At 28.1% G+C, this 25,508-nt stretch overlaps 3 protein-coding genes across 3 annotated transcripts; all 3 read left to right on the forward strand.

Moving 5' to 3' along the window:
• Window positions 1-1,369: 1,369 nt before the first annotated feature.
• On the forward strand, window positions 1,370-23,260 carry LOC122498890 (serine/threonine-protein kinase greatwall). The gene is made up of 4 exons (XM_043606890.1): window positions 1,370-1,707; window positions 18,607-20,012; window positions 20,106-20,545; window positions 23,003-23,260. The coding sequence occupies exons 1-4, from the start codon at window positions 1,477-1,479 to the stop codon at window positions 23,047-23,049; spliced, it is 2,124 nt and encodes a 707-aa protein (XP_043462825.1). The 5' UTR covers window positions 1,370-1,476; the 3' UTR covers window positions 23,050-23,260.
• On the forward strand, window positions 2,305-7,040 carry LOC122498882 (putative ankyrin repeat protein RF_0381). The gene is made up of 2 exons (XM_043606879.1): window positions 2,305-2,567; window positions 4,771-7,040. Exon 2 carries the CDS (start codon window positions 4,775-4,777, stop codon window positions 6,920-6,922), a length of 2,148 nt encoding a protein of 715 aa, XP_043462814.1. The 5' UTR covers window positions 2,305-2,567; window positions 4,771-4,774; the 3' UTR covers window positions 6,923-7,040.
• Window positions 9,739-16,742, forward strand: LOC122498874 (poly [ADP-ribose] polymerase tankyrase-2-like). The gene is made up of 2 exons (XM_043606866.1): window positions 9,739-9,930; window positions 14,222-16,742. Exon 2 carries the CDS (start codon window positions 14,239-14,241, stop codon window positions 16,540-16,542), a length of 2,304 nt encoding a protein of 767 aa, XP_043462801.1. The 5' UTR covers window positions 9,739-9,930; window positions 14,222-14,238; the 3' UTR covers window positions 16,543-16,742.
• Window positions 23,261-25,508: the final 2,248 nt, after the last annotated feature.

Genomic DNA, 25,508 nt, shown 5'->3' on the forward strand with positions numbered 1-25,508 from the left:
TTGTATTTTTATGTTTTTTATTTTCTTCTTTTCTTTTTTTCTTTTTACTTTTTTTGCTTTTGTTAAATCTTTTTTTAAACTAAACTTAAATAAAATTTTCCACCTAACCATGTATATTGTAAATAATTTCCAAATAGAATGACAAAGAGTAATGAACGATAGTTGTAAATAATGAAAAATTTACGACTAAAATTTGTTATTTTTCATTGTAAAAAAATATATAGAGGGAGAAAAGAGAAATATTTTTTTTCTCTCTTTGTTTGTTTAATAATGTACAAAGAATTAATTTTTTTATGTAGAAATAGCGATTAGTTAGTTTATTCAATTATCCAGTGTATAATAAATGAAAATAATTTTCATAAAGCGATCATGAGAAGAAATTTACATTTATCATCGTTTTGTTAAAATTTTAAATAAAACATTGAAATTTTCTAGATTTATTCATTTTTTAATGTTTCCTGTTAATGAAACTTTAGTTAACTTAATTTATTTTAGTTAATATTTTACTTAACTTCAATATTTAAATTTATTTATTATGTATTTATTATGTATTTATATGTGTTTATTTACTCTCCCTACTACTGTAGGGTTCGAGACTCCAAAAATACATTATACCTTAACCTAAAAAACAAAGAATTCCTTATTACTAACTCACTCTTATTATTTATTTATTATTAATAAATAAATAAATAAATATTTAATTTTACTAATTACTACTGATAATTTCCTTCATTTATTAAAAAGACGATTTCAATTCAATTTAATTAAAAATTTTAATCCGCTTTTTTTGATTTGATGTTTTATTTTTAAAGATTAATTTTTAGTTAATTGATATTTATTGAAAAAATTTAAAAACAACGATATAAAAATTAACAATTTAAAAAATTAAAAATGATAAATTAACAACAAATTAACCAAAAAAACAAGTAAATTAGCTTAATTATTAATTATATTCTGTTTATTACATTTTGATTATTATTTTTTTTTTTATTTAAATTGATAATAAACACTTAAAGTACATATTTTCTTTCGTTGTTAAAATTATTAAAATTAACTATTTCAAATATTCGCGCCAAAAGTCGAATGACAAATGGAGTCAAAAGAGCAATACTTCCGACCATTTGACAGTTGTAATACTGACGTCCTGTTTTTTTACCGCTTAAACTTTGTTGTGTTTGTGTAGCGAATGCTCCGAAAATATTTTTGATACTCGCACGCTGATAAAATATATAATTTAGTTTCTCTATGTGATATGAAAAATATTAATAGACAAATTTTTGTGTTTTAACCTCATCATAAAATTGTGAGAAAAATGTAAATATACAAAAACAGTGTGAGTGATTTTAAGGAAAAGAAAATTGTTTTTGAGGTTAGACTTTTAAAAATTGCATTATAAGTGATATTTTTCTGTTTAAAAGAAATAAATATATATCAGGAATTATCCTGATATGTATATATAATGTGTGTGCGTTTATTATGGAAAAATTAGAAAATACATCTGATTCCGGTGTTGAAATGAATGAATCAACAAGTCCAAGTTCGGAAAATGAAGTGAAAACTCCAAGGGAAGAAAATGTCGAGGACGAAATGGAAAGTCACGACGAGGAACAAATACGAAGTTGTGAAAAAACACCGGAACAAAATGTTAAACAAATTGATCATTCGATTTTTAATACTATTTCAAAAATCGTCAATCCCCCGGCCAAGGTAAATTTTATATATTTTATTGTTTATAATTAATATTATATTTACATATTATTATATTTATATTTTTTATATTAATATTATATTATTAATATTATATTATTTATTTATATTACTTTCTATTTAATTTGTAATTTTTAGTACTCTATGTACGAAAGGGCACTGCCCGTTTATATGTATAAATAAATAAATAAATAAATAATTTGTATTGATTTTTATTGTTTATTGTCGAAATTAACATTTTTTTCTATATTTTATTCGATTTATCAATTTTTCGTAATTTATGACTTTTTATGACAAAATTGCATTTATGATTTATTCAATTTATATATAAATTTATAGGTTATGTTCGAAATTGTTTTAATCGTCTATTATCTCCATTATTTAAATTTGCCATTGTTTACTATATTTGTTTTAATTTTAACAATCGGAATAGAACATTTTCGATGCTTTTGTTCATTGTAGTTAAAATATTTGATAATTTAGATGATTTAGAACATTTTGAAATATATAATGTAGAAAATATTTTTAAGTGCCCCGTGCCCCTTTGAATTTTTGAAAATAGTTACGTACCTGCGAACAGATGTTTCTTTTCATTTCTTTTCATAGAAATATAAAATATGATCAACATGATAAATGATGATAAATACAATTTACAAAATAGGTTTATACAGACAAACCGAATAAAAATCACGTAGTGTTTTATCGTCTTCCATTAAGTGAACCAACAAATATATTATTTTTATAATAAGGAAAAAAATTTTCAAAATATTTTAGTACATTTTTACTGAAAGTGTTTTTGAAAATTTAATTTTCTTTTTTACGAGGAGGAACTTTTATTTACATTTTACTTTTTAATTTAGGTAAGTAAACATTTTTTCGTATAGTTTGTAAATAAAAATAAAAAGATTATTTTTGACTTGAATAATTTAATAAATAAATAAATTTTTTATTTACGCTTAAAAAAGGTTTTCGGATTAATATTTAGGAAATATTTGTTTTAATTAGATAAAAAATTCTTTTAATGATAATTTTTTAATGTTTCTCAATATTTTTAATAAGGGAAAGTTAAAAAGAATTGCTTCATTAATTAATTAATTATTTTTTATTATTTTCAAAAATTTTAATAAAATTATTCAAAAGAATTGGATGGATTATTTTTAAAAATATTTTGATAAAATTCTTGGAAATAATTATTTTCAAAATATTTAATAAAATTCAATTCACAAAAATTTTCAATTATTTTTCGTAAGATTTCAATTATTTTCAAAAATATATTATTATCGATTACTTTCATAAAAATTAAAATTCTTGACAGGAATTTAATTATTCTAATTTCTAAATACATTTTTAATAAATTATTTCTAAAGAATTCAATTATTCTTTAAATTTTAATAAAATGCTTTAGAAAAAATTCAATTATTTTCAAAAATAATATAATTCTTCACAAGAATTCAATTATTTTCAATATAGAATTTTAAGAAAATTCTACGCTAGGATTAAATTATTAACAATTTTCTATAAAATAATTCGCAGGAATTCAATTATTTTTTTAAATACATAATAAAATACATCGCAGAAATTGAATTATTATTTTCAATTTGATTTTAATAAAATTTTTCAGAAAAGTTCAATTACTTTTTAAAAATTTAATAAAATTCTTCACAAAATTTCAATTATTTTCAAAATTTGTAAAAAAAAAACTCTTCGCAAGAATTCAATTATTTCCATAAATAATAAAATATTATTCAAAATAATTCAATTATTTTTATATAAACAGTATAATTTTCCTCAAAAATTAAATTATTTTAAATTCATTTTTAATACAAGTTTTCAAAAGAATATAAATTTTTTTTTAATTTAGATAACATTTATTTTCTAAGATTTTAATTATTATCAGAAGTTTTGATCAAAATCTTTCTCTGAAAATCAATTATTTTTTATAAATTATAAAATTCGTTGCATATATTGAAATTGAATTATATTTATTTCAATTTTAATAAAAATTACAAACGAATTCAATTTTAATTTAATTCCTCGAATTAATTTAATTATTTTAAAAAATTTTATTATATTTTCCCAAAAGAATTCATTTTTTTTTTAAATTTCATAAAATTCTTCGCAAGAATTCAATTTTTTTGATAAATAATCTAATGTTTTGGAATAATTCAATTATTTTAAATTCAATTCTAACACAATTTTTCAAAAGAATGAAATTTAAAAAAATGAATTCTTTCTCTGAAATTCGATAATAATTACATTTATGAATAATAAAATTTGTTGCAGATATTAAAATTGAATATTAATTTTAATTCAAATTTTAGTTCAGAAGAATTCAATTATTTCTATTAAATATAATTTTTCTTTGAAGTTGAATTTTTGTTCTTTCAATTTTAATAAAAATTTCTGATACGTATTGAATTATTTTGAATTCGATTTTAATATAATTTCTCAAAAGAATTCAATTATGTATTAATAACGCAAAAGTAACAATTTTTTATTTTTTAATGATAATTTTCAACTTTTATTTAAATATTTTTAATAAATGATGAATTTTTTTTTATTTCATTATTATTATTATTATTTTTTTTTGTTATTATTAATATTGAATTTAATATTAGTTTTTAATTAGTAAATAAATGGGTATTTATTTTTTATGAAACAAAAATTTCGAGAATAATATCTTTAATTAGGGCATTTCAACGAGAACAATTGAATTTTTGTCCATATGTGTCACGATATTAAGAACAGGTATAGATCTTTGATAAATTACACTTTAGAATTAAAAACTAAATTGGAAATTTACTTATCTTCTTAAATGCGTCTCAAAAAAATTAATTTACTTTTATAATAATTGGAAAACAATATTATTTTCTAATTGTTTTATCTTTATTTGATCACAGTGACTCACGGACAGAATTTCCGTCTTTTCGTGAAAACACTCTTTATTTATTTATTTGGTTATTCATTTAGTTATTTTATTATTTATTTATTTAGTTACATACTTATTTAGTTATTAAGAGAAAAAAATTGCAAATAATACATTTTCTTTTTTATTTCTTGCAGAATAATGGAAATTGAAGATTCACAAATTGACGATGAAAGTCTCTATGCTCTATTTGTTGATTTTCAAAAAGCAATTGACGACAATAATGAGGAGAAAATAAAGATAATTCTCAAAAAACGTGGTATTATTACGAAAAAATTCACCTTTCCTGATTTATCACTTCTACATGTAGCCACGAAACGTGGCACTATTAATATTGTCAAACAACTGTGTCAACAAGAAGGCATTGATATTAACATGAAAAATAGATCAGGCGAGACACCAATTTTCAACGCAATAAAAAATTCTTCCGAAATGACAAAACTTCTTCTCAATAACAATGCGGCTGTGAATGTTGTTTGTAAAAATGGTCTCACACCACTTTATCACGCATTGCTTCATGGCGACTTGAATACTGTCTGTTTACTGCTTGAAAAATTAATCGACGTGAAATTTTTTCACGAAACTGGTGAAAATTCGGGGGAGATGAATAAAAAAGAATTAAGTAAAAATGACGAGGAGTTTAAAGGAAAGGAAGAGGAATTTAAAGGAAGTGAAGAGAAATTAAAAGGAATTGAAGAGGAATTGAATAAAGACGAAAAGGCGAAAAAATTGGAGAGAGTTGTCAAAATTTTGTTGGAGTACAAAAAAGAATTGGGTTTGAATGAAAAGGATTATCCGCTCTTGATTTATTTCGCAGCGCAATTAAAAATTCGGGATATTTTGGACTTGGTACTGAAGGATGTGAGAGAATCGACAAAGAATTTTGATTCTAATTCAAATTTATTGAATACAAAAGGCGATTATGATCGAACTGCGCTGCATTACGCTGTACGAGAGGGAAAGACGAAAATTGTCAACTTTTTTCTAAAGGAAGGCGCGAATCCGAATTGCAAAACAAAAATGGATTTCACTCCTCTGCATTATGCCGTAGCTTTGGAGAATTTGGAAATTTGTTGCCTTCTCCTTGCAAACGGTGCGGATGTTAATGCCGAATCGATAAGCGAAGGAAGTCCACTGTACGTCATCGCAGGAAGAAGCGAATTGAAAAATCTCGTAAAATCAACCGACAGCTATTACTACGACGAGAGGCACAACACTTTTATAAATCGCATGAATTCCTATTACGAGCCGGAAGTGATATTCAATAGGGAAATTATGGAACTACTGCTGAAGAATGGAGCAAACACGGAGTGTCATTCGAAAGAGGGTGTGACACCATTTCTAGAGGCTTGTCGCGCTGGACTCTACGAGGAGGCGAAGATTCTTCTCAATCACAAGGCAAATTGTTATGCGAGAGATTTTGAAAATAATTCCGCCCTTCATCACGCTGCAATTGGTTGTTCATTGGAAATAATTGATCTTCTCATTGATGAAAAAAAATTTGATGTCGATGTGAAAAATGAAAATGACTACACACCGTTGATGTGCGCCGTGCAGAATGAGAGGCGAATTTCTTTGGAAACTATTGAATATTTCGTTGAACGTGGAGCGAATATCAATGCCCGGAATAAACGGGGAGCAACTTGTCTACACATCGCTGCTTATTTTGATTTGACAACAACCGTTCGATGTCTCATCGAATTGGGCGCCAATTGGCAAATGAATTTCCAAACAGACAATTATAATTCACCGGCAATGGGGGAAATATTGTCGAGTTTTTATTTTCCCGGCGTTCAGACTGGTCGAAAGTGGATCATTTCTCTGGCGGCCTTAAAAAATAGCAATGAGACAATTGATAATTTTTTGAAAAGTTATGTGGGAAGTGAAAAGCAAATACTACAGGATGCTAATGATTATTTTCAAAAATCAAAAATTGAAGTTAATAAATTGAAACAAACGGCGATTATTAATGAAATGAGAGTTAGTTATTATGATTTTTTGACAAAAGATCATTATAGTTGTTATAAGTTTGTGAAAAATTTGAAATTTAGAGAAACTTTATCGAAGGGTGATTATAAAAATGAATTTCCGTGTTATGAAAAACTATTGGAGGGACGATTTAAACGAGTTGAAAATCTAGAAGATTCTATTGATAGAGTTGTTGGTTTTTTAACGGATTACGGTGATAAAATTCAATTGCCAATTACTGCTGTCGATATAATATTGGGACATTTTCGATCATTTGATTTTCGTGCTTTTGGACGACTTTTAGCGAGAAAACGATTTTGAGAGAGAAAGAGAATTTGAAAAATTATCGAATTTTGATAGAAATATGTATGTATTTTTTTTTTTGAAAAATGTATTTTGCTATATACACATTATTAAAAACTACCAAATAAAATAAGTTTTATAAAAAAAATTGTTAAATAAAAGATTTATTCTTTATAGTACCTTTTGGAATTGAATTATTTTCAATTCAGTTTTAATAAAATTCTTCGCAGGAATTCAATTATTTTTATAAATAATAAAATCCATGACAGAAATTGAAATATTTTCAATTCATTTATGTCAGAAATTGAATTATATTCAAATCAATTTTAATAAAAATTTTGGAAAGAATTCAAATATTTTCAATACAATTTTAATACAATTCATTTTGCAAGAAATCCGAATTCAATTATTTTCTAAAACTTAATTAATTTTTTAAAAAAAGAATTCTTCAATTATTTTGAATACAATTTTAATAAAATTATTTGCATGAATTCAATTATTTTGATAAATAATATAATTCATTGGTAGAAATTTAATTATTTTCAATTTAATCATAATAAAAATTTTGCAAGAATTCAATTATTTTCTAAAACTTCATAAATTTTTGTTCATGAATATTGAATTATTTTCAATACAATTTTAATAAAATTCGTCTCATGAATTAAATTATTTTTATAAATGGGTGATTCTCCGCGTAGCGCAGAACTTGGTTTTTTTCATGTTGTAATGGAAAAATAATAAATAATTTTCATATATTTTTACAATTCCAACGTGAAAAGGTTATCTATATGTTTAGAAACAAAAACCAATAATTACTTTTGTATCTAATATTATAATTTTTCATAAATAAGCGGTTTTGAGGCTGAAAACGTCAAAATTTTACCTGTCCCCACAGGAAGTTTAGAAAAAAAAGTTTATAATTTTAGTAATATGCAATAATAAATACAATTACTATTGACATTTTAGTATCGTCTACTTTAGTACAGTTGAATAAAAAAAATTTTTTTTTTAAATTCATTTTATATATGTTTTTTTTCAGTTTAGGCTTGACAGCAAATTTGGATGCTATTCATTATTTTATTAACAAACAGTAAATTATTTAAATGAAAATCAAATGTTAACTTAAAATTACTTTTGTAAAGACAAAAAATAACTTCCTTTAGTTAATTCAGGAAAAAGAATCAATGTTCTAATTGATTTATTCATTTTTCACTCATTTTAAGTTGCAAATTTGATAAGGGAATCACAAAATAATCTCCACCGACCTCCACCGACCCTTAAATATTTTACCACAAATTAAACAATTATTTATAAAAAAGGTTAAATAAAGCGTAGTTATATTGTTTTGGTCAATACGAATGAGATCCACTTTAAACCGATTGAAAATTAATGATACTTCTTTCAAAAAATTAAAATATCCAAAGTCGGTTGAAAAAGTTCCCACCAGCCTGAGTTTCCACCGACCTCAGAATTTCCACCGACCTTCGTGTTACGAAGAACCTAGTGCAAATGTAGTGTTATGGTGCCACATATATAAGGAATAAAAAAAACCTATAGCTCAGGAAAGTTTACCATAAATTACTTAAATAAATTTCCATAAATTACCACAAAAATTTTTATAAATAACCGCAAAAATTTCCATATATTTCCGAAATAAAAATTTTTAATTGTGATTTCTACTTTGCATATTTTTAAAAATTACCGAAAAATTTCTTTAAATTACCTTACAAATTGACATAAATTACCTTATAAATTTCCATAAATTACCGCGAAAATTTACATAAATTACCAAAATCCAAATCGTGCGCTACGCGGAGAATCACCCAAATAATAAAATTCATGGTATAAATTGAATTATTCTCAATTTAATTTTAATAAAAATTTTGAAAGGAATTCAATTATTTTTTAAAAATTCAAAAAATCTTTTACATGAATATTTAATTACTTTGAATACAATTTCGATAAAATTCTTTGCAGGAATTCAATTCTTTTAAATACTAATAGAAATTTAATAAAATTTTTAAAAAAAAAATCAATTATTTCCAATTTAATTTTAAAAAAATTTCTTAAAAGAATTGAATTTTTTTTCAATACCTTTTATAAAATTCATTTCGCAATAAATCAATTATTTTCAAAAATTGAATAACATTTTTTTATAATAATTCAATTATTTACGATCTAATTTTAATAAAATTAATCGAAAAAATTCAATTACTTTCATGAAAACTAAAATTCTTCACTGGAATTCAATTATTTTCAATACATTTTTAATAAAATTCATCGAAAAAATTTATAAATTTAAAAAAATTTTATTAAAGTTCATTTCGCAAGTTTTTTATTATTTTTCAAAATTATAACAATAAATTAAATACAGTTGTGTTTTTAATAAAAAGAAATTAAATTTAAATAATAGTGAAAGACAATTTATTCTACTGATGAAATTTCGTCAAAATTTTTTTTAGAAATATTCATTGTTCCATAGTGAATATTTTTAATTTTATTATCAAATAATTTATTGTTTTAATTATTTTTTTATTTAATATTTATTTAATTATTTTAATTTTGAATATTAATTAAATATTTATTTATATTGTTTTTTTAATAGGTATCTATTTATTATTTATTTATATTAATTTTGTAGTATTTATTTAACATTTGTTTACTTGTTTAATATTTATTTAATTGATTAATGATGATTATAATTATGTAAAAATATTTACTGTTGAAGATTTCATTTTTAAAAAAGCGCGCCACTTTATACTGCAGGGGAATTTTCATGAAGGCGAATTTACATGTATTCGGTCGATATTTAAAATTTAAAAGGAAGATTGTGATTTTCGGGATTTCCGGTTTCTTGTCTTTACTTGTTGTTTTTGAACAAAAATGTAAGTAGCGTTACAACAAAATTGGCACATTTTTCTGTTCCCTCTGTCTTCTTTTTTCATCTGCTTGCATCCTTTTGCAGTTTTAATTAAATTGTGCTACACTGGAATATAGAATATCATCGACACACATCTTTTAATTCCGTACGTATATTTTGTTGTTAAATTCTTTGTAAATCTACATTTAAGTGCAAAAAATGAAATATTTTTCTCATACTATTTTACCGTGCAAGTTTTTCTGCATCGTTTATTTTCCAAATTATCGTGATAAATCAAAAACTTCTGTTTATAGCAAAATTTTTAATTTTTCAAAAATGTTATTTAAAAAATGAATTTTTCTTTTAACAAATGATTCTAACCTCAAAATTGTTCGTAATTTTTATTTTTTTTTTCTGTATAGGTAGAAAGAATTTAATTATTACTTGAATAGTTCTTTTAATTTAAATCATTTACATTCGATTTTTGATATTCTAACCTCAAAATTAATTTCCAATTTATTTTTTTTAGAAATATTAGTAAAATTATCGAGGAATTAATTTCATTATTAATTTTAGTTTCTTAAACGTTATATTAAAACAGGGTTGCCACAAAAAATTAATTTTGTTTTTCCCTCATTTCCAGTCAAATTTTGGCTCTTCCCCTGACCCTAATTAAATTCTTCAATTAAATTTATATTAGAAAAGAAAAGTTTCGATAAATTTAAAAAAAAATTCAATTAAATTTTTTCAAAAAAATTAATTCTTCAGAATTGTTAATTAAAAGTATGTAAAATTCTCATTTTCAAAGATTTTAATTTGAAATCTTTTCAAAATTCATTCATTTAAATAGAAAAATAAATAATATTTATTGAATACTTGAATGTTTCTTAAAATTGAATACTCATAAAGAATTTTATCAAATTTTTAAATAATTGAATTCTTTCGACGAATTTAAAAAAAAATTTAAGAATATTGACATTTTTCGAGGAGTTTTATTAAAATTGTATATTAAAAATAATTGAAATTCTGCGATGAGTTTTGTTATTTATGAATATAATTGAATCTCTGTACAAAATTTTATTATTTATGAAAATAATTGAATTATTGCGAATAAATTTATAAAAAATTTGTAAATAATTGAATTCCTGTGAAGTTATTATTATTTATGAAAATAATTAAATGTTTGCGTAGAATTTTGTTAAATTTTTTTTCAAATAATTGAATTCTTTTGAAAATTTGTATTAAATTAGTAGATATTGAAAATCATTATGTTGAGGAAACTTTTTGAAAATAATTGAAATTTTGCCAATAATTTTATTAAAGTTTTTGAAAATATTTGACTTTCGGAGAAGAATTTCATTAAAATTTTAGAAAGTAATTAAATTCTTTCAAGAAATTTAATTAAAAAATGTATTGAAAATAATTTAATTGTAATAGCAAAGTTTTAGCAAAATTTTTAGAAATGAATTCCTAGAAAGAGTCGTATTAAAATTTTTCAAAATAAATGAACTTTTTCTAGAAATTTTAATATAATTTTATTGAAAATAATTAAATTCCTCCTAAGAAATTTTTTACTTATGAAAATAATTGAGATATTGCTATGAAATTTATAAAAATTTTGTAAATAATTGAATTATTGTGAAATTTTTGTTATTTATAAATATAATTTAATGTTTGCGTAGAATTTTATTATAATTTCTTTTAGAAAATTTTATTAAAACAATAAATATTAAAAATCATTTAATTCAGGAAAATTTTTGAAAATATTTGAAATTTTTCCAATAATTAAAATTTTTGAAAATAATTGAATTTCTGCAATCTTCTATTAATCCATTCTTTTTATTAATGAATTAATTAATATTAAAAAATTTAACCAATTTCAGAAGAATTTAAATTATTAAAATTTTTCAAACATCTAAGTTTTTAAAAATTTCTAATCAAATTCTTTCAAAATTGAAATTTTATAAAATATCAATTTAAAACTTTTGGAAGTTCATCTATTTATGAAAATTATAAACGTGATCTTCTAAAATTCAATTAATTTTGAAATATTTAAGTAAAATTATTTATTAAATAATTTATATAAGTAGTAATTTTATGATTGTTCTTCAATAATTAAATTATTTAAAAGAAATTATTGTCAGAAATAGAGAAAAATGTAATGTTTTCTATTAGAATTCGTGATAATTTCATAGTTTACAAATCAAACAAAAAATACACATAATACAAAAGTTTTTTATGAATTATACAGGGCTCGAACTAAGTCCGTAAATCCCGTAAAAGTCCGTAACTTTGCTTGAAGTCCGTAAAAGTCCGTTTTTTTGAAAAAAGGTCCGTAAAGTCCGTAATTTGATTGAAAAAGGTCCGTAAAGTACGTAAATTATACGATATAATTTGGATAATTTTAGAGAAATTACAAATGATTGAAGGAATTTAATTATTTTCAAAAGCAATAAAATTCTTCGCAAAAATTCAATTATGTTTAAAATTTTTTAAAAATTCTCGTCAAAATTTCAATTATCTTTAGAAGTAATTAAATTCTTCTCCAAAATATCAATTATTTTCAAAAATTTTAATAAAATTCTTGGAAAAATTTCAATTATTTTCAAAATTTTTCCTCAATTCAATTATTTTTAATAGGTATCTATACTATTCTAGTAAAATTTTCCAAAAGAATTCAATTATTTAAAAAAAATTAATAAAATTCTACACAAACTTTTAATTATTTTCAAAAAATAATAAAAATTTTACAGGAAATTCATTAATTACAAATTTTTTAATAAATTTCTTCGCAATATTCAATTATTTTCATAAATAATAAAATTTTTACAGGTATTTAATTTTTTTGGCAAATAATAAAATTCTTATTAGGAATTCAATTATTTTGATAAATAATAATTATTAAATAATAATAATTATTCTTAAAAATTTTATTAAAATTTATCAAAGAAATTTCATTATTTTAATAACCTCTAATTCAATTTATTTATTAGAATTTAAATATTATTTTTAATAAATTTTTAATTAAATTTCTTTAAAGAATAAAATTATTGCATTCAAAATTTTTAATGCAATTCTTTGCGTAAATTATCAATTTTCTTTATAAATAATAAAATTCTTCTTCAAAATTCAATTATTTTCAAAAAACTTTTAATAAAATTCTTGGCAAAATTTCAATTATTTTCAAAAGTTTTGCCTAATTTAATTATTTTTAATATCTATTTTAATAAAATTTTGCAAAAGAATTCAAATTATTTTAAAATTGATTGATACAATTTTTTAAAAGAATTCAATGTAATAATTCATATGTAATTATTCAATAAATTGTTTTTTTTTGTTTTTAAATAATGAAATTCTCGTAGAATTTTCTCATAAAAATTGATTTAAAAATGGATTTCCGTTAAAATTTTAGATTATAATTGAATATTAAAAGTATTAGAGCGTAAAGTTTTAGAAATAATTAAATTTTGAAAAGGTTTCAGATTCAAATCTTTGAAAATTTGAATTTTTCATATTTTTAACTGAGTAACAATTCTGTGGAATTAATTTTTTGAGAAATTTTAATTGCGAATTTTTTTTTATATTATTTGAAGTTTTTATTTTCTAATACATATTTAATTGAAGAATTTACAAATAATTGAAAATTCGTAAAATTGAATATTGTAAAGAAATGGATTTGAAAATTGTCAAAAAACATTTTCGAAAATTATTAAAAATAATCGATTTTAAGAAGAATTTTAGTTAAAAATTCTTGAAAATAATAATTGAAATGATAATGATTTTATCACTCTATCTTTAATTTATTATAAAACATGAAGTAATCGATCGCTCCGAGTCGAAGACTCGGAGTTATCGATATCTTCATGTTTATTAGTTATGAAAAAATCTAATTTATAGTTTTAAGTAAAATGTTCTCTTATATATTTTTGCCAGTAGTTGGTCCGTAAATGGTCCGTAATTTTTCATTTTTGGTCCGTAAAGTCCGTATTTTTAAATACTTTCACTGGTTCGAGCCCTGATTATAAAAATTCAATTTTTTTCAGTACTTTTAATAAAATTCCCTGACATTTTCCTGATTTCCCTGACCTGTGGCAATCCTGTAACTGAATTTTTTTTCTGAAAAAGTGATTCTAATCTCAAAATATTGCTATTTTTTACATTTCGTTTTTTCTATAGAAAAAAATTCGTTTCTACTTTCGCTAATTTTAAATTGGTTTCTATAAATAAGTAAAACTTATTTATTTCTTTAGTCAAATGTTAAATTAAAGTCAGTAAAATTTTAAATAAAATGTAATAAAATGTAAAATAAAATTCAATAAAAAGTTAAATTAAATTTAGTAAAATGTTAAGTAAAATTTAGTATAGAGTTAAATAAAATTCAATAAAAATTTAAATAAAATTTAATAAAAACGTTAAGATTTGAAATATTTTTGGTAATTATTATATTTTTCTTGCAGAGTGAAAAAATTTCAAAATGTCACAAACGGAAAGCGATTATAGTGATGACGAGGAAAAAGTTGAAGTTCTTGATGAGCGTTTCGTGAAATTTTCCAAAGCAGTCGATGATAAAGATAAAAATCTCATTTCTTCGTTAATAAAACAAGAGGAGGGAATTCTTCAGATACAATTTCATTCCGATTGTACAACATTTTTACACGTCGTTGCTCAACGAGGTACAGTGGATGATGTCAAATTATTATGCGAATCCGGCGCTAAAGTTAATCTAAGAAATAAAAATGGCGAGACACCAATTTTTTATGCGATAAAAAATCATGATATTGGACTAGTTAAAACGCTCATTGAACATGGTTCTAATTTAAATATCATCTCATCTCAAAATGTCACGCCACTTCATCTCGCATTACTTCACGGTTCCGAGGCAACTCTTCGTTTAATTGTGAAAAAAATTCTTCTCTCCACTGTTGAAAATGGGGAGAAATCGTCGAAGAAGGAAGAAGGCGTCGAGAATGGAGAAAAATTGGAAAGTGCGAAAAAAGAGGAAGATGACGAGTCAATGGAGGAATCTGCTTCAGAAGATGATTCAATGATGATGTCATCAGATTGTGAGAATTCGTCGGATTATGAAGATGTTTCAGACGAGGAGAGTGAAGATCCGGAAGTGAGTTCGGATCCCGAAGATTCGGAAACAGTGGAGAATTTAGAAACTACAATCGGAGTAATTAAGACACTTCTGAAGAACAAGGAATTATTTAAGTTGAATAAAAACGATTATCCCCTGTTGATGTTTTTTGCTTCGAGAATTCAATGCGGTAGTATTTTGGATGTAATTTTACGTGATTGTCGAAAGTTTCTAAAGTCAATGACGCCAGAGGAGAGGAAATTGGAGCGTTCGAATACAAGAAAGGCGAATTCGGATTACTACTCGGAAGGCGGTTGTAATGTCCGTTACAAACCGCATTCACCAGAAGATATCAATTTCCAGGGTTACTTCGATAGAACCGCTCTACATTATGCGGTGAGGGCGGAAATTACATTAGCTGTTAAATTTCTCCTTGAACATGGTGCCGATGTGAATGCAAAGACCTGCGAGAAACTAACACCCCTGCATTACGCGGCTTGTTTGGAAAATATCAATCTCTGTCATTTACTCCTCGCCTACAATGCTTTTGTTAATTGCAACTATTGCTGTCAGGGTAATCCTCTTTATCACGTCTGTGGACCGAGTACGACCAAAGTACTTTTAAAATCAACCGAAAGTTACTATTACGACGAATTCTTTGACGAGTACACGGATCGTCTCGGTAAAGATATCGATGTTCAGCCGACGTTTAATCCACAAATAATGACTCTGATGCTCAAGAATGGCGCGCATCCAGATAATCGCGGTGAGAATGGTGCATCGGCATTTCATGAGGCTTGTCAAATGGGACGTTTTAGGGAAGTGAAATTACTACTCAAGTATGATGTCTATTTGGAGGGGGTCGATATGGATGGTAATACGGCACTCCATCATGCCGCTAAAGGTCATTCAATGAAGATGTGCGAATTCCTCGTGAAGAAGGGTTTGAAAATTGATGTCGCGAGAGAGGATGGCAAAACACCTTTGATGAGTGCGATTACCTACAAGGAGAATCTCACCCCATGTTTGGAGACAATAGAGTATCTTGTCGATCACGGAGCGAATGTTAATGCGAAGGAAAGATTTAGCGGAAGTATATTGAAAACTGCCGTTAGCGATGTTGAGCCTCCTGTTATTGAATGTTTATTAGAATTGGGAGCGAATATTGAGTATTTATTTGAAATTAGCGAGAGTTATTTTAACAGTTACGGTGTGTTTCGTTTTCACGATAATCATCAATTTTTGATTTCTTACATTGCCCTGAAGGGAAAAGATTTGACTGATTATTTACAGTCGTACATTAAACACGACAATTCGAATGTGAAAAAAGCTTTTAATTATTTCGAAAAGGCTAAAGTCGAAATGGAAAAATTACGATCTATGAGAATTTTAAAAACGACCAGTATTACTTTCTACGAGTTTTTAACTTCCGATTTTTATAATACAGTCCAGAGTATCAAGAATGGACGGGTTGTCAAGATTTTAAATGCCGGTGATTATAAAACGGAATTTCCGTGTTTTAACATTATGTTGGAGTGTCGTTTCCAACGGGCGAAGGCTTTAAAAAAATTTGTCAATCAAACCTACGATTATTTTTCCAAGAATCGAAAATTATCGTCCGATGTTGTTAAGTTGATTTTCAAAAATCTTGGTTCGAAGGAATTTCGTATTTTTGGCAGAGCTTTAAATAAGAAATAAGTTTTAGACATTCTTAACTAGAGTATTTTTTATATTTTTGAAAAGTTTCAAAAACTTTTCTTTGTGACTTATTTTGTGTTCGTGGAATTTGAAAAATATTCCAAAAATTGTTTTGTTTCTGTAAAAGAATTGTGTGAAATTTTTAAAATCGAAAATTTTTTTGTATCTATTTTGTAATAAAAATTGTTCTTAATGAAAAATTTTGTATCTCTGCCACTTTGCTTTCATAAAATAACCTCTTATTAATTTCAGGGTATATACAGTGCCGCTCAATAACTTTTGCCCACCCTACAGCGATTAAACATTTTACAAAAAGTTTTGTATTTTGTTTATTGTTAAAGTTAAAAAGTATAAAAAGGTCTCCTTTTAAAGCTCTTTTCCTGAGCTTTAACACTATATAAAACAGAAATTAAGGTACTACTACACTTTAGAATTTAAAAAAATTTTATTTTTTTTATTGTATTTTTTAACTTCTTATGACTTCAGAAAACACCTCCTAAAGTATTTATAACCAATTGTAAAAAATAAAAGTAAATTTTTCAAAAAATATTCAATTAATGTAAAAAGTCATTGACAAATTAAGTAAGTCTTTAAGGGGATGGTGGGGTCCAGCTTTTTGTTACGACCAGTAGAAACATTGGTGCGAATGTATGTAACAGTGTCTGACATAAAAAAGTGGTGGGGTTTCAATTTGCAAAATAATTTTAGGTAATTTATGGATGGCCTCTAACGATACATATATCCTGTGTGAGAATTTACCAGAAGATGGTCAAAAAATTTAAAAAAGACATTTTTGCAGACTAGAAAAATACTGAAAAACATAGTGTATTTTGACAAAAATTATTGAAACATCTGCTATTTTTTTATTTTAGTCCATTTTTCATTAATGGTGGTAGATTTCTATGCAAGACACCTTCCTTTTTAAAAAGCAATTTGGATTTTTTGTTTCCGATTTGTCAATCTTGAGATAAACTGTCCGCAATTGGACAACTAACTTTTTTTTTTTAAATTAGCAATTTTTTTCAATTGTTGATAACTAAAAAACGGTTCGTTTAAAAAAAAATTTTTAACAACATAAATTGTTCATTTTTACATGTAAAATAAAAAAAAATATACAACATTTTTTTTAAAAATCTAATGGTGTGTACTGGACAATAATCGACAGTGCACATCAATATACCTCGACGTCAAACCTCCTCGCTCAGATTATCTCACGTGCCGGAAAAATACCAAGCCAAATGGGCGCGAACCAAGAACCCTTGGTCCTAAAACGTCCGCCAAGCGAGGCATCTATCCGACTGAGCTAATCTGTTGGTTAATTTCAGGGTATATAAGAATACTTGACTATGAATCAGCCATAAGCTGAAATGGAAAATTATCTTCAAAGACGTTCGGTTTTGTATAAAATTATACCAAACGCGCATAATGCTAGCATAAATTCTTTCATTCTTCGCCATTTAAAGGCGAAGAATGAAAATTCATTAACGGTGTTTTAAAAAGTTCGTTCTTACGTCACGAACGAACAACGTTTTGATAGATGTGTCACGACTCTTTAAAATGCCGTCAAACCGGAAAGAAAGCGATACATACATTCAAATGCATTAATGCTTTCTTTCCGGTTTAATGGCGTTTTAAAAAGTGACATTTATCAAAATGTTGTTAGTTCTTGAAGTGTGAGATCGTTCTTGCGTCACGAACTAACAACGTTTTGTTCTTTTCTTTTTTTATGATTTTAATAAATTTTTTAATTTTTCCGACAAAAGTTCGTGTGTTATTGTCAAAGAAAACTGCCATCGCGGGCAGTGAGGCGCCACCTGTTAAAATCATATATGGCCGCTGACAGAGAGTTGATAAAAGCTAACCATACTTCATTGCATAATTTTATGTAGGGGAAAAAAAGGTCGCGCATAGCGGCTTCGCGAGCCTTTTTTCCCCGGCGTCACCTAATCTGTAAACTGCGATTTGCAACCCACTTCACACTACATTTAAAGGTTCACAATAGATTTTTAGGTTAAGTTGACACATTTCAATTTACAAGTACTAATGAAAAATACAATTTTTCAGGTGCCGGAGATAACGGATTTCAAAATAGTGAAGCCAATAAGTCGAGGTGCATTTGGAAAGGTTTTCCTTGGCTACAAAAAGACAAATCCAGAACTGATTTACGCGATCAAGGTAATGAAGAAAATCGAGATGATACACAAGAATATGGCCACGCAAGTCGTTACCGAACGTAATGCCCTAGCGCTAACACGAAGTCCATATTGTGTTCAACTTTTCTATTCACTGCAAACTCTCACTAATGTTTATCTCGTTATGGAATACATGGTTGGCGGTGATCTCAAGAGTCTCTTAAGCTACTGTGGTTACATGGAAGAATCCATGGCGTCATTTTACACGGCAGAAGTAACACTCGCTCTCGAATATCTTCATTCACATGGAATTGTACACCGTGATCTTAAACCCGACAATATGCTCCTCTCAAAAGAGGGTCATGTAAAATTAACCGATTTCGGTCTCAGTAAAATATCGACAATGCATCGTGATCTTGAAATATCGGATCTTGTCAATTGTACACCTAGTCTTTGTACAAGAACACCAGGACAACTGCTCTCGCTAACTTCACATCTTTCATTTGGATCGGGACATAAAACGGCGAATGATTCGATTAATTTTGAATTCAGCGGTGCTAGTGATCTTGCATGTAATTTACTACCGGCACTTCAGAGGAAATCAATGTGTACGTCAATGAGTTCTGTGTTTTCAACACCGCCCAGTGATCGTTCTAATGTCTCGGGGATTAATCCCTTCCATTCGGCGGAAGATTTACAAAAATACACGGAGGTGAGTTCGGATAGTTATCATACTTGTGAGGCATTTTCGGATAGGCGAATTTCTCCATTAGCAACGACAGCTAGTAGCAAACATTCTGAGAATGAGGAGGAATCGACTTTGGAGTCTGAGAGGGATCACTTGTCGCAAATAAGTCCGTTGAGTAGTTGTGTGAATTCATTTGTCCGGGGAACGAAGAGAAAGAGATTGAATCAACATACGGCGAGTACGGGACTCACGAGGGAAATTAATCTTATGGAATTAGAAGGTGGGGATCTCACGCCCAAGAGGAAGAATCGAGGTCACATTTTTAATTGTAATAAAACGCCGGTTAGTGTGACATCAAAATTGAGGGACGAGGCGAGGGGGAAGAGTAATTCGGAAGGTGCAACCGGAGGTAGAGTGGCTTTTAGTACACCGGTGTCGGGGAATAAGGATCGACCCTGGCCCGACAGGAAGAAACAGTTGATGCAAGAGGAGAAGGGAATTGTCAAAGCGACGAGGTTCGATTTACCTCCTTCGAATTCGGCTCCCGATATGAGTATTGAGAGTTTGAATGCTGAACACAGATCTCCGCAGGGAATTTCACCGATAAAGACGCCGGCTAGAAGTGGTGGGGACGTTTACACGCCGTTTAGGTTTGTACTTCTAGTTTCATTATTTTCTACCACAAGAATGATAAATACCATTTTCGAAACCATCAGATTCAGAAGTTAATGTTTATATTTCAGAACACCAAAGTCGGTGCGAAGAGGTGGACAGGCATTTTTAAATCGTTCCGACGAGAGAATTTTAGGGACTCCAGATTATTTGGCACCGGAATTACTTTTGAGAAAAGGACACGGTCCGGCTGTTGATTGGTGGGCACTGGGCGTCTGTTTATATGAATTTTGTACGGGTTTACCTCCGTTCAATGACGAGACGCCGCAGGCGGTGTTTGCCAATATTCTCGACAGGAACGTTTCGTGGCCGGAAGATGACGAAACACTCTCGGAATCAGTGGTCAGTGCCATTGATGCATTTCTCACGCTCGATCAAAAAGACCGACCCACTGCCGCCGAAGTTAGAAAAATGCCACTTTTCAAAGATTTCCCATGGGACGAACCACAAAAGGCAATACCGCCATTTATACCTCAGCCTGATGATAATTACGACACGTGTTACTTTCAAGGTGATTTTTTGTATTTTTATATATGTATGTGATACTCGCTCCGAAGAAAGGTACCTAAGAAGCAAACGAACATAGTTTGTTATTATAATGTTACTTTGTATTTTTCTATTCTTATTTTTTTAAATGTGACAAGGAAAATAAAAACGTAAACGATTCCGCCAGGGAAGACACTAATTTCGCGAAGTTTGCCTACCTTCTATATTGTCTAAAAAATCAGTCAAAAGCAAAATTCCGTTAAGGCCTAAGCACAATAGGTTCGCGAAAGTCGTTCGCGAACGCAAAGCATGAGTTAGAAAATGACAGAGATATATTTGTGTCCTTGTCTATCTCATGCGTCTCGTTCGCGAACGACTTTCGCAAACCTATTGTACGTTGGACTTTAGAATTATTGACACGAACTATAAAAAATATAGAAAGTGTGCAAAACGCGTCAAATTAGTGCCTTCCCTGAGAGAAGGCATTTCTGAGCACGACTGTACATTGAAAATCGTAAGACGTAAATTTTAATATTTACATGAGAGAGGAAAGGATAGAAATAGCTTTTTTCTTTTTCTATCTCATGTAAATTTTACCTCTTACGATTTTCAATGTGCGTCGATCTATTCATACATAGAGATTTCTACTTTATCGACATTAATATATTTTTAAACTATAACAATACACTCAGATGCTTAAATGCTTTCCTTCCGGTTCACGGTACCCAGGACCCAATTTCAACCCTCAAGTTGCTTCCCTTTTAAAATTCCTGTTGCAACTTGTTCGGGGAGATACAAAAACATAATTCTTACAGGAAATTGTCCGTCGAATCGAAAATATTAAACTGTAATTTCTATAGATATTCTAATCAGATGCCAGACATTAACGCTTAACATCCAGATATTTATGTACACCCTGATGCTTTCATGCCTTCCTTCCGGTTTTGACGGCGTTTTAAAAAGTCGTGATACGTCTGTAAAAATGTTGTTAGTTCGTAACGTATAAGTTCGTTCATACGTCACAAAGTAACTAAATTTTAATAGATATGTCACGACTTTTTAAAATGGCGTCAAAACCGGAAGGAAGGCATTAAAGCATCAGGGTGTACTTTTAATATCTGGATAGCTGTCCTTATGTTAAAAAATAAAAATATTAAACTTTAAATTTACATGAGTTAAAATCGTTTTGCTGCAAACTTCTTGTTTATTGTCACACGTCAAAATGGTGTTCTGCCTCGAAGAATTTTCTTAATACGCCAAAACATGAAAATAATTTGAACAAATTCAACCTACGCTTTTATGAATAAAACGAATCATATTTTATATCAAAAGTATGTTTCTTATAGGTTTTAAGAGTGCTATTTTCGATTCCGGTGTGAAAAAGCAATTTCGTTTAAACCAAAATTAAATATGGCGGTGTTAATTTAAAAAATTACAAAAAAAATTTCATTCTTTCAAGTTTGATAATTTTTTGCCCATAAACATGTGTGAATAAAATTCAATTCTCAACCATAGGTGCCAAAATGTTATTGAATTCTCCTAAATTTTGTTACTCGGAGGTTTTTGGGGTCGCTAACTACGAATTCGATGTTAGTTTTCAAAAATTCAAAATGGCGGATCCAATATGGCTGCCAAGATTTTAAAATAATGTCATATTTCGATTCTACGGAAAAATTTTTCTGTTAAATTATGTTTTTATATAATTTTTTGATCAAGTTATTTTAAATTCGTCGCTAAAAACACTAACATTGAAATTAAAAATAATGCGCCCGACGGATTTTGAAATTTTTTTTGGAAAGTGTTCAGTGATATACCCCGAACAAGTTGCAAGAAGAATTTTGGCAGGGAAGCAACTTCAGAGTTGAAGTTGGTTCCAGGCTACCGTGGGTTGTTAGTTCGTGACGTATGAACGAACTTAAGGCCAACGCATATGATCCATGAGATGAGAAGGATACAAATATTTATCTACCCTTTTCTAACTCATACTTTGTGTTCCCGAATGTGTTGTAATTGAGTCTTTGTACGTCACGAACTAACAAGATTTTGATAGATGTGTCACGACTCTTGAAAACGCCGTCAAACCGGAAGGACAGCATATGTGACCGCGTCTGGGGAAAGGGACCTTATGACTAAAAAATTGATTTTTAGATTTAGATGGTTTTTTACACTTTAAGGTCCTTGAAATGAAATACAATTAGTCCCGAGTTAAAAATTTTTTTTGGTCATAAGGTCCCTTTTCTCAGACGCGGTCACATATATGCATTTGAGTGTACAGTAGGTTTCAAAAATGCCTTCCTAGTATAAACGTGTCGCACTCATATGTTCCCATGGAAACATATGAGTGCGACACGTTCAAACTAAGAAGGTATAATAGAAACCTACTGTACATTAAGTCACATTTAAATTCCATTTTTCCTATACATAAATGAAGTTCCTACGGTTTAAAAAAAAAAATAATTATTTAAAATTTTTCTACTTTCAGCACGGAATATCATGCAACATTTGAACGTAAGCAACTGTGAGACGTAACGTTCGTATAGAAAAAAAATAATCAATTATAAATATAATATTAGGAAAAAAATCGGGAATTAGGACGTAAATTTTATTTTATATACTTGATCGTATTTATAGTCATATAAAATAATCTATCAAGGAATGTGCTTTTTGAAAGATGAATTATAATATAAAATCGATTTTTTTATTAGATTTACAATTTTTTAATAAATTGCTGTTACTTTTATTTCCTATATTCCTCATTTTGAAATATGTAATAAGGTTAGAATCACCCTTTTTTGAATAGAAAATTAAGTTAATTGCGTTTATTGTTTGTATGGATTTCAGTGGACAAACGCAACGTGTATTGTTGCGTTTTTAGTGTAGAAGTACCTTTAGGTACATTATGTCATATTCCCAACCCTGCAAGCGCGCACACACCAGTGTTACCAACCTAATATTGAGTGTAAAGGCCAACGCAGAATAGATCTGTAACCGGAACCGCAATCGTAAGCGTTACCGTAAGAATGAGTTAAAGAAGGATAGGTATATTGTTTATCCTTCTCTAACTCATTCTTACGCTTACGGTTACGATTGCGGTTCCGGTTACAGATCTATTCTGCGTTGGCCTTAAGGGAGCATTTACACTTTCAATAAAAATTTCCAGAACGGGAAATTTTTACCGAAGGTGTAAACGCTCCCTAAGGTTGAGTCCACAATAAAATAAATCGTCTCGATATCGATGCGCAGTAAACAAAAATGTATGTATTTCGTCTTGAAAGTCAAGACGATTTTTAGCTATTCTGGAATCAGCCTGAGGGTGCGATCCCATGTAAGCAGAATACGTCGACCGAAAGCAAAAAATCATGAATGGAAAAGAGATAGGTAGATATTGTTGTTCTTTTCACTCTCATAATTTTCTGCTTTCGGTCGACGTATTCTGCTCACATGGGATCGCACCCTGAGGGTACGACGGTCGACAGAAAAAAAAATTTACCAAAAAAAATGTCAAAAGACTTCACACAAAACTATAAAGGTGTATCCACAATAGTTTAAAAATACATTTGTTTTGTCTGATTCAAAGTAATTGCACATTTTGCATATGAATTTACTTTAAATCACTAAATTCAAAGCCAATTATCGAAAATTCATATGTAAAATGTGCAATTACTTTGAATCAGACAAAACAAACGTATTTTTAAAGTATTGTAAATACACCTTTATAGTTTCGTGTGAAGCTCAGGGAGCGTTTACACCTTCGGTAAAAATTTCCCTTTCTGGAAATTTTTTACCGCAGGTGTTGTGACGATGTGAATTGTCAAGTTCTTAATATTGCCAAAATTCTGAATCGTCATGCCCTCCGTCGGAGAAAGTCCCGATCCAAGATGCCCAAAATCGATGGTAATTAGAGAAAGCTAGCGCTGGCGGCTGACCTACTAGTAAGAGCGAAAGTGGGTCGCGCGGCTAGCTAGCAACAGAAGTGATAGATGGCGGAGCCAGTACTATTTTTCTAGAGAACGAGAAGAAGAAGACGAGTCAAGTGCGGAGAAAGTAGACGCGACAGGTGTCCAATACTTTCGCCGCCATTGTGAAATTTGACATTGCCGCGCCGGTACGAAAGTCCTCCGCCGCTAATAAATTTCATTCTAGTTGTGTTTTTTTTGAGTTATAAAATTTTTGGAGTGATCCTTAGTTGAGTTTTGTAAGTGTGAGTTCTTCGAGTAGAGCCGAGAACTGTGAGGTGGAGCGAGAAGCTCATAATAAATTAGAATTGAATAGTGATTGTGAGTTTAGTTTTCTTGCCCCCTTTTCTCCTTTCTTTTGAGGACCAGAGATTCTTGTCAAGGAACACTAGCCCAAGAGCCAGGAGGAAGACGAGTACCCGAGTCAACCGTAGAGGTCATCGTCGTGGGTAAGTCGTTTAGAAGTACTGTGCCAGTCGTGTCTCGTCGTTGGTATTTTCTGCTTGCCAATCGTTCGAGCAGAATTTCCTTTGGGTGAAAGAGCAAATTCAGAGGAGTCGAGGTTGTTGTTAGTCGAGCCGAGTAAAGTTTATTAATTATCTTTAAAATTAATTGGCGCCTGACGGCGAAGTTTATTAACTTAAATTTCTGAATTATTTATTGTTGAAAGCGTCGGATTTTGTCTGACGTAAAGCAGAACTTTTACACTAAATTAAAATTAGTTTAAAATCACACGTCACAAAATTTGGCGCCCAACGTGGGGCCAAGCTCGAACCGTGACACGACTAAATTTTATTGATTGCCAGAATATTTTTTGTTGTGTTATTGTTGTGACTATATTGCCAGAATTTTGAATTTTCAAATTTGCCATAGCCAGACAAGTTTATTTGTTCTTGTCAAGAAAATTCAAAATTTCCATTGCCAAATTATTGTTGATTTATTTTACTAATGCCAAAAATTGTGTAAAATAAAATTGTAGAGTGCCTTTGCCATTAATTTAAAAATTTAATTTTCTTTGAGACTGTAAAAATT

Source organism: Leptopilina heterotoma, unplaced genomic scaffold, assembly GCF_015476425.1.
Source record: "Leptopilina heterotoma isolate Lh14 unplaced genomic scaffold, ASM1547642v1 Lhet_100, whole genome shotgun sequence".
In the NCBI taxonomy this organism is placed as follows: Eukaryota; Metazoa; Arthropoda; class Insecta; order Hymenoptera; family Figitidae; genus Leptopilina; species Leptopilina heterotoma.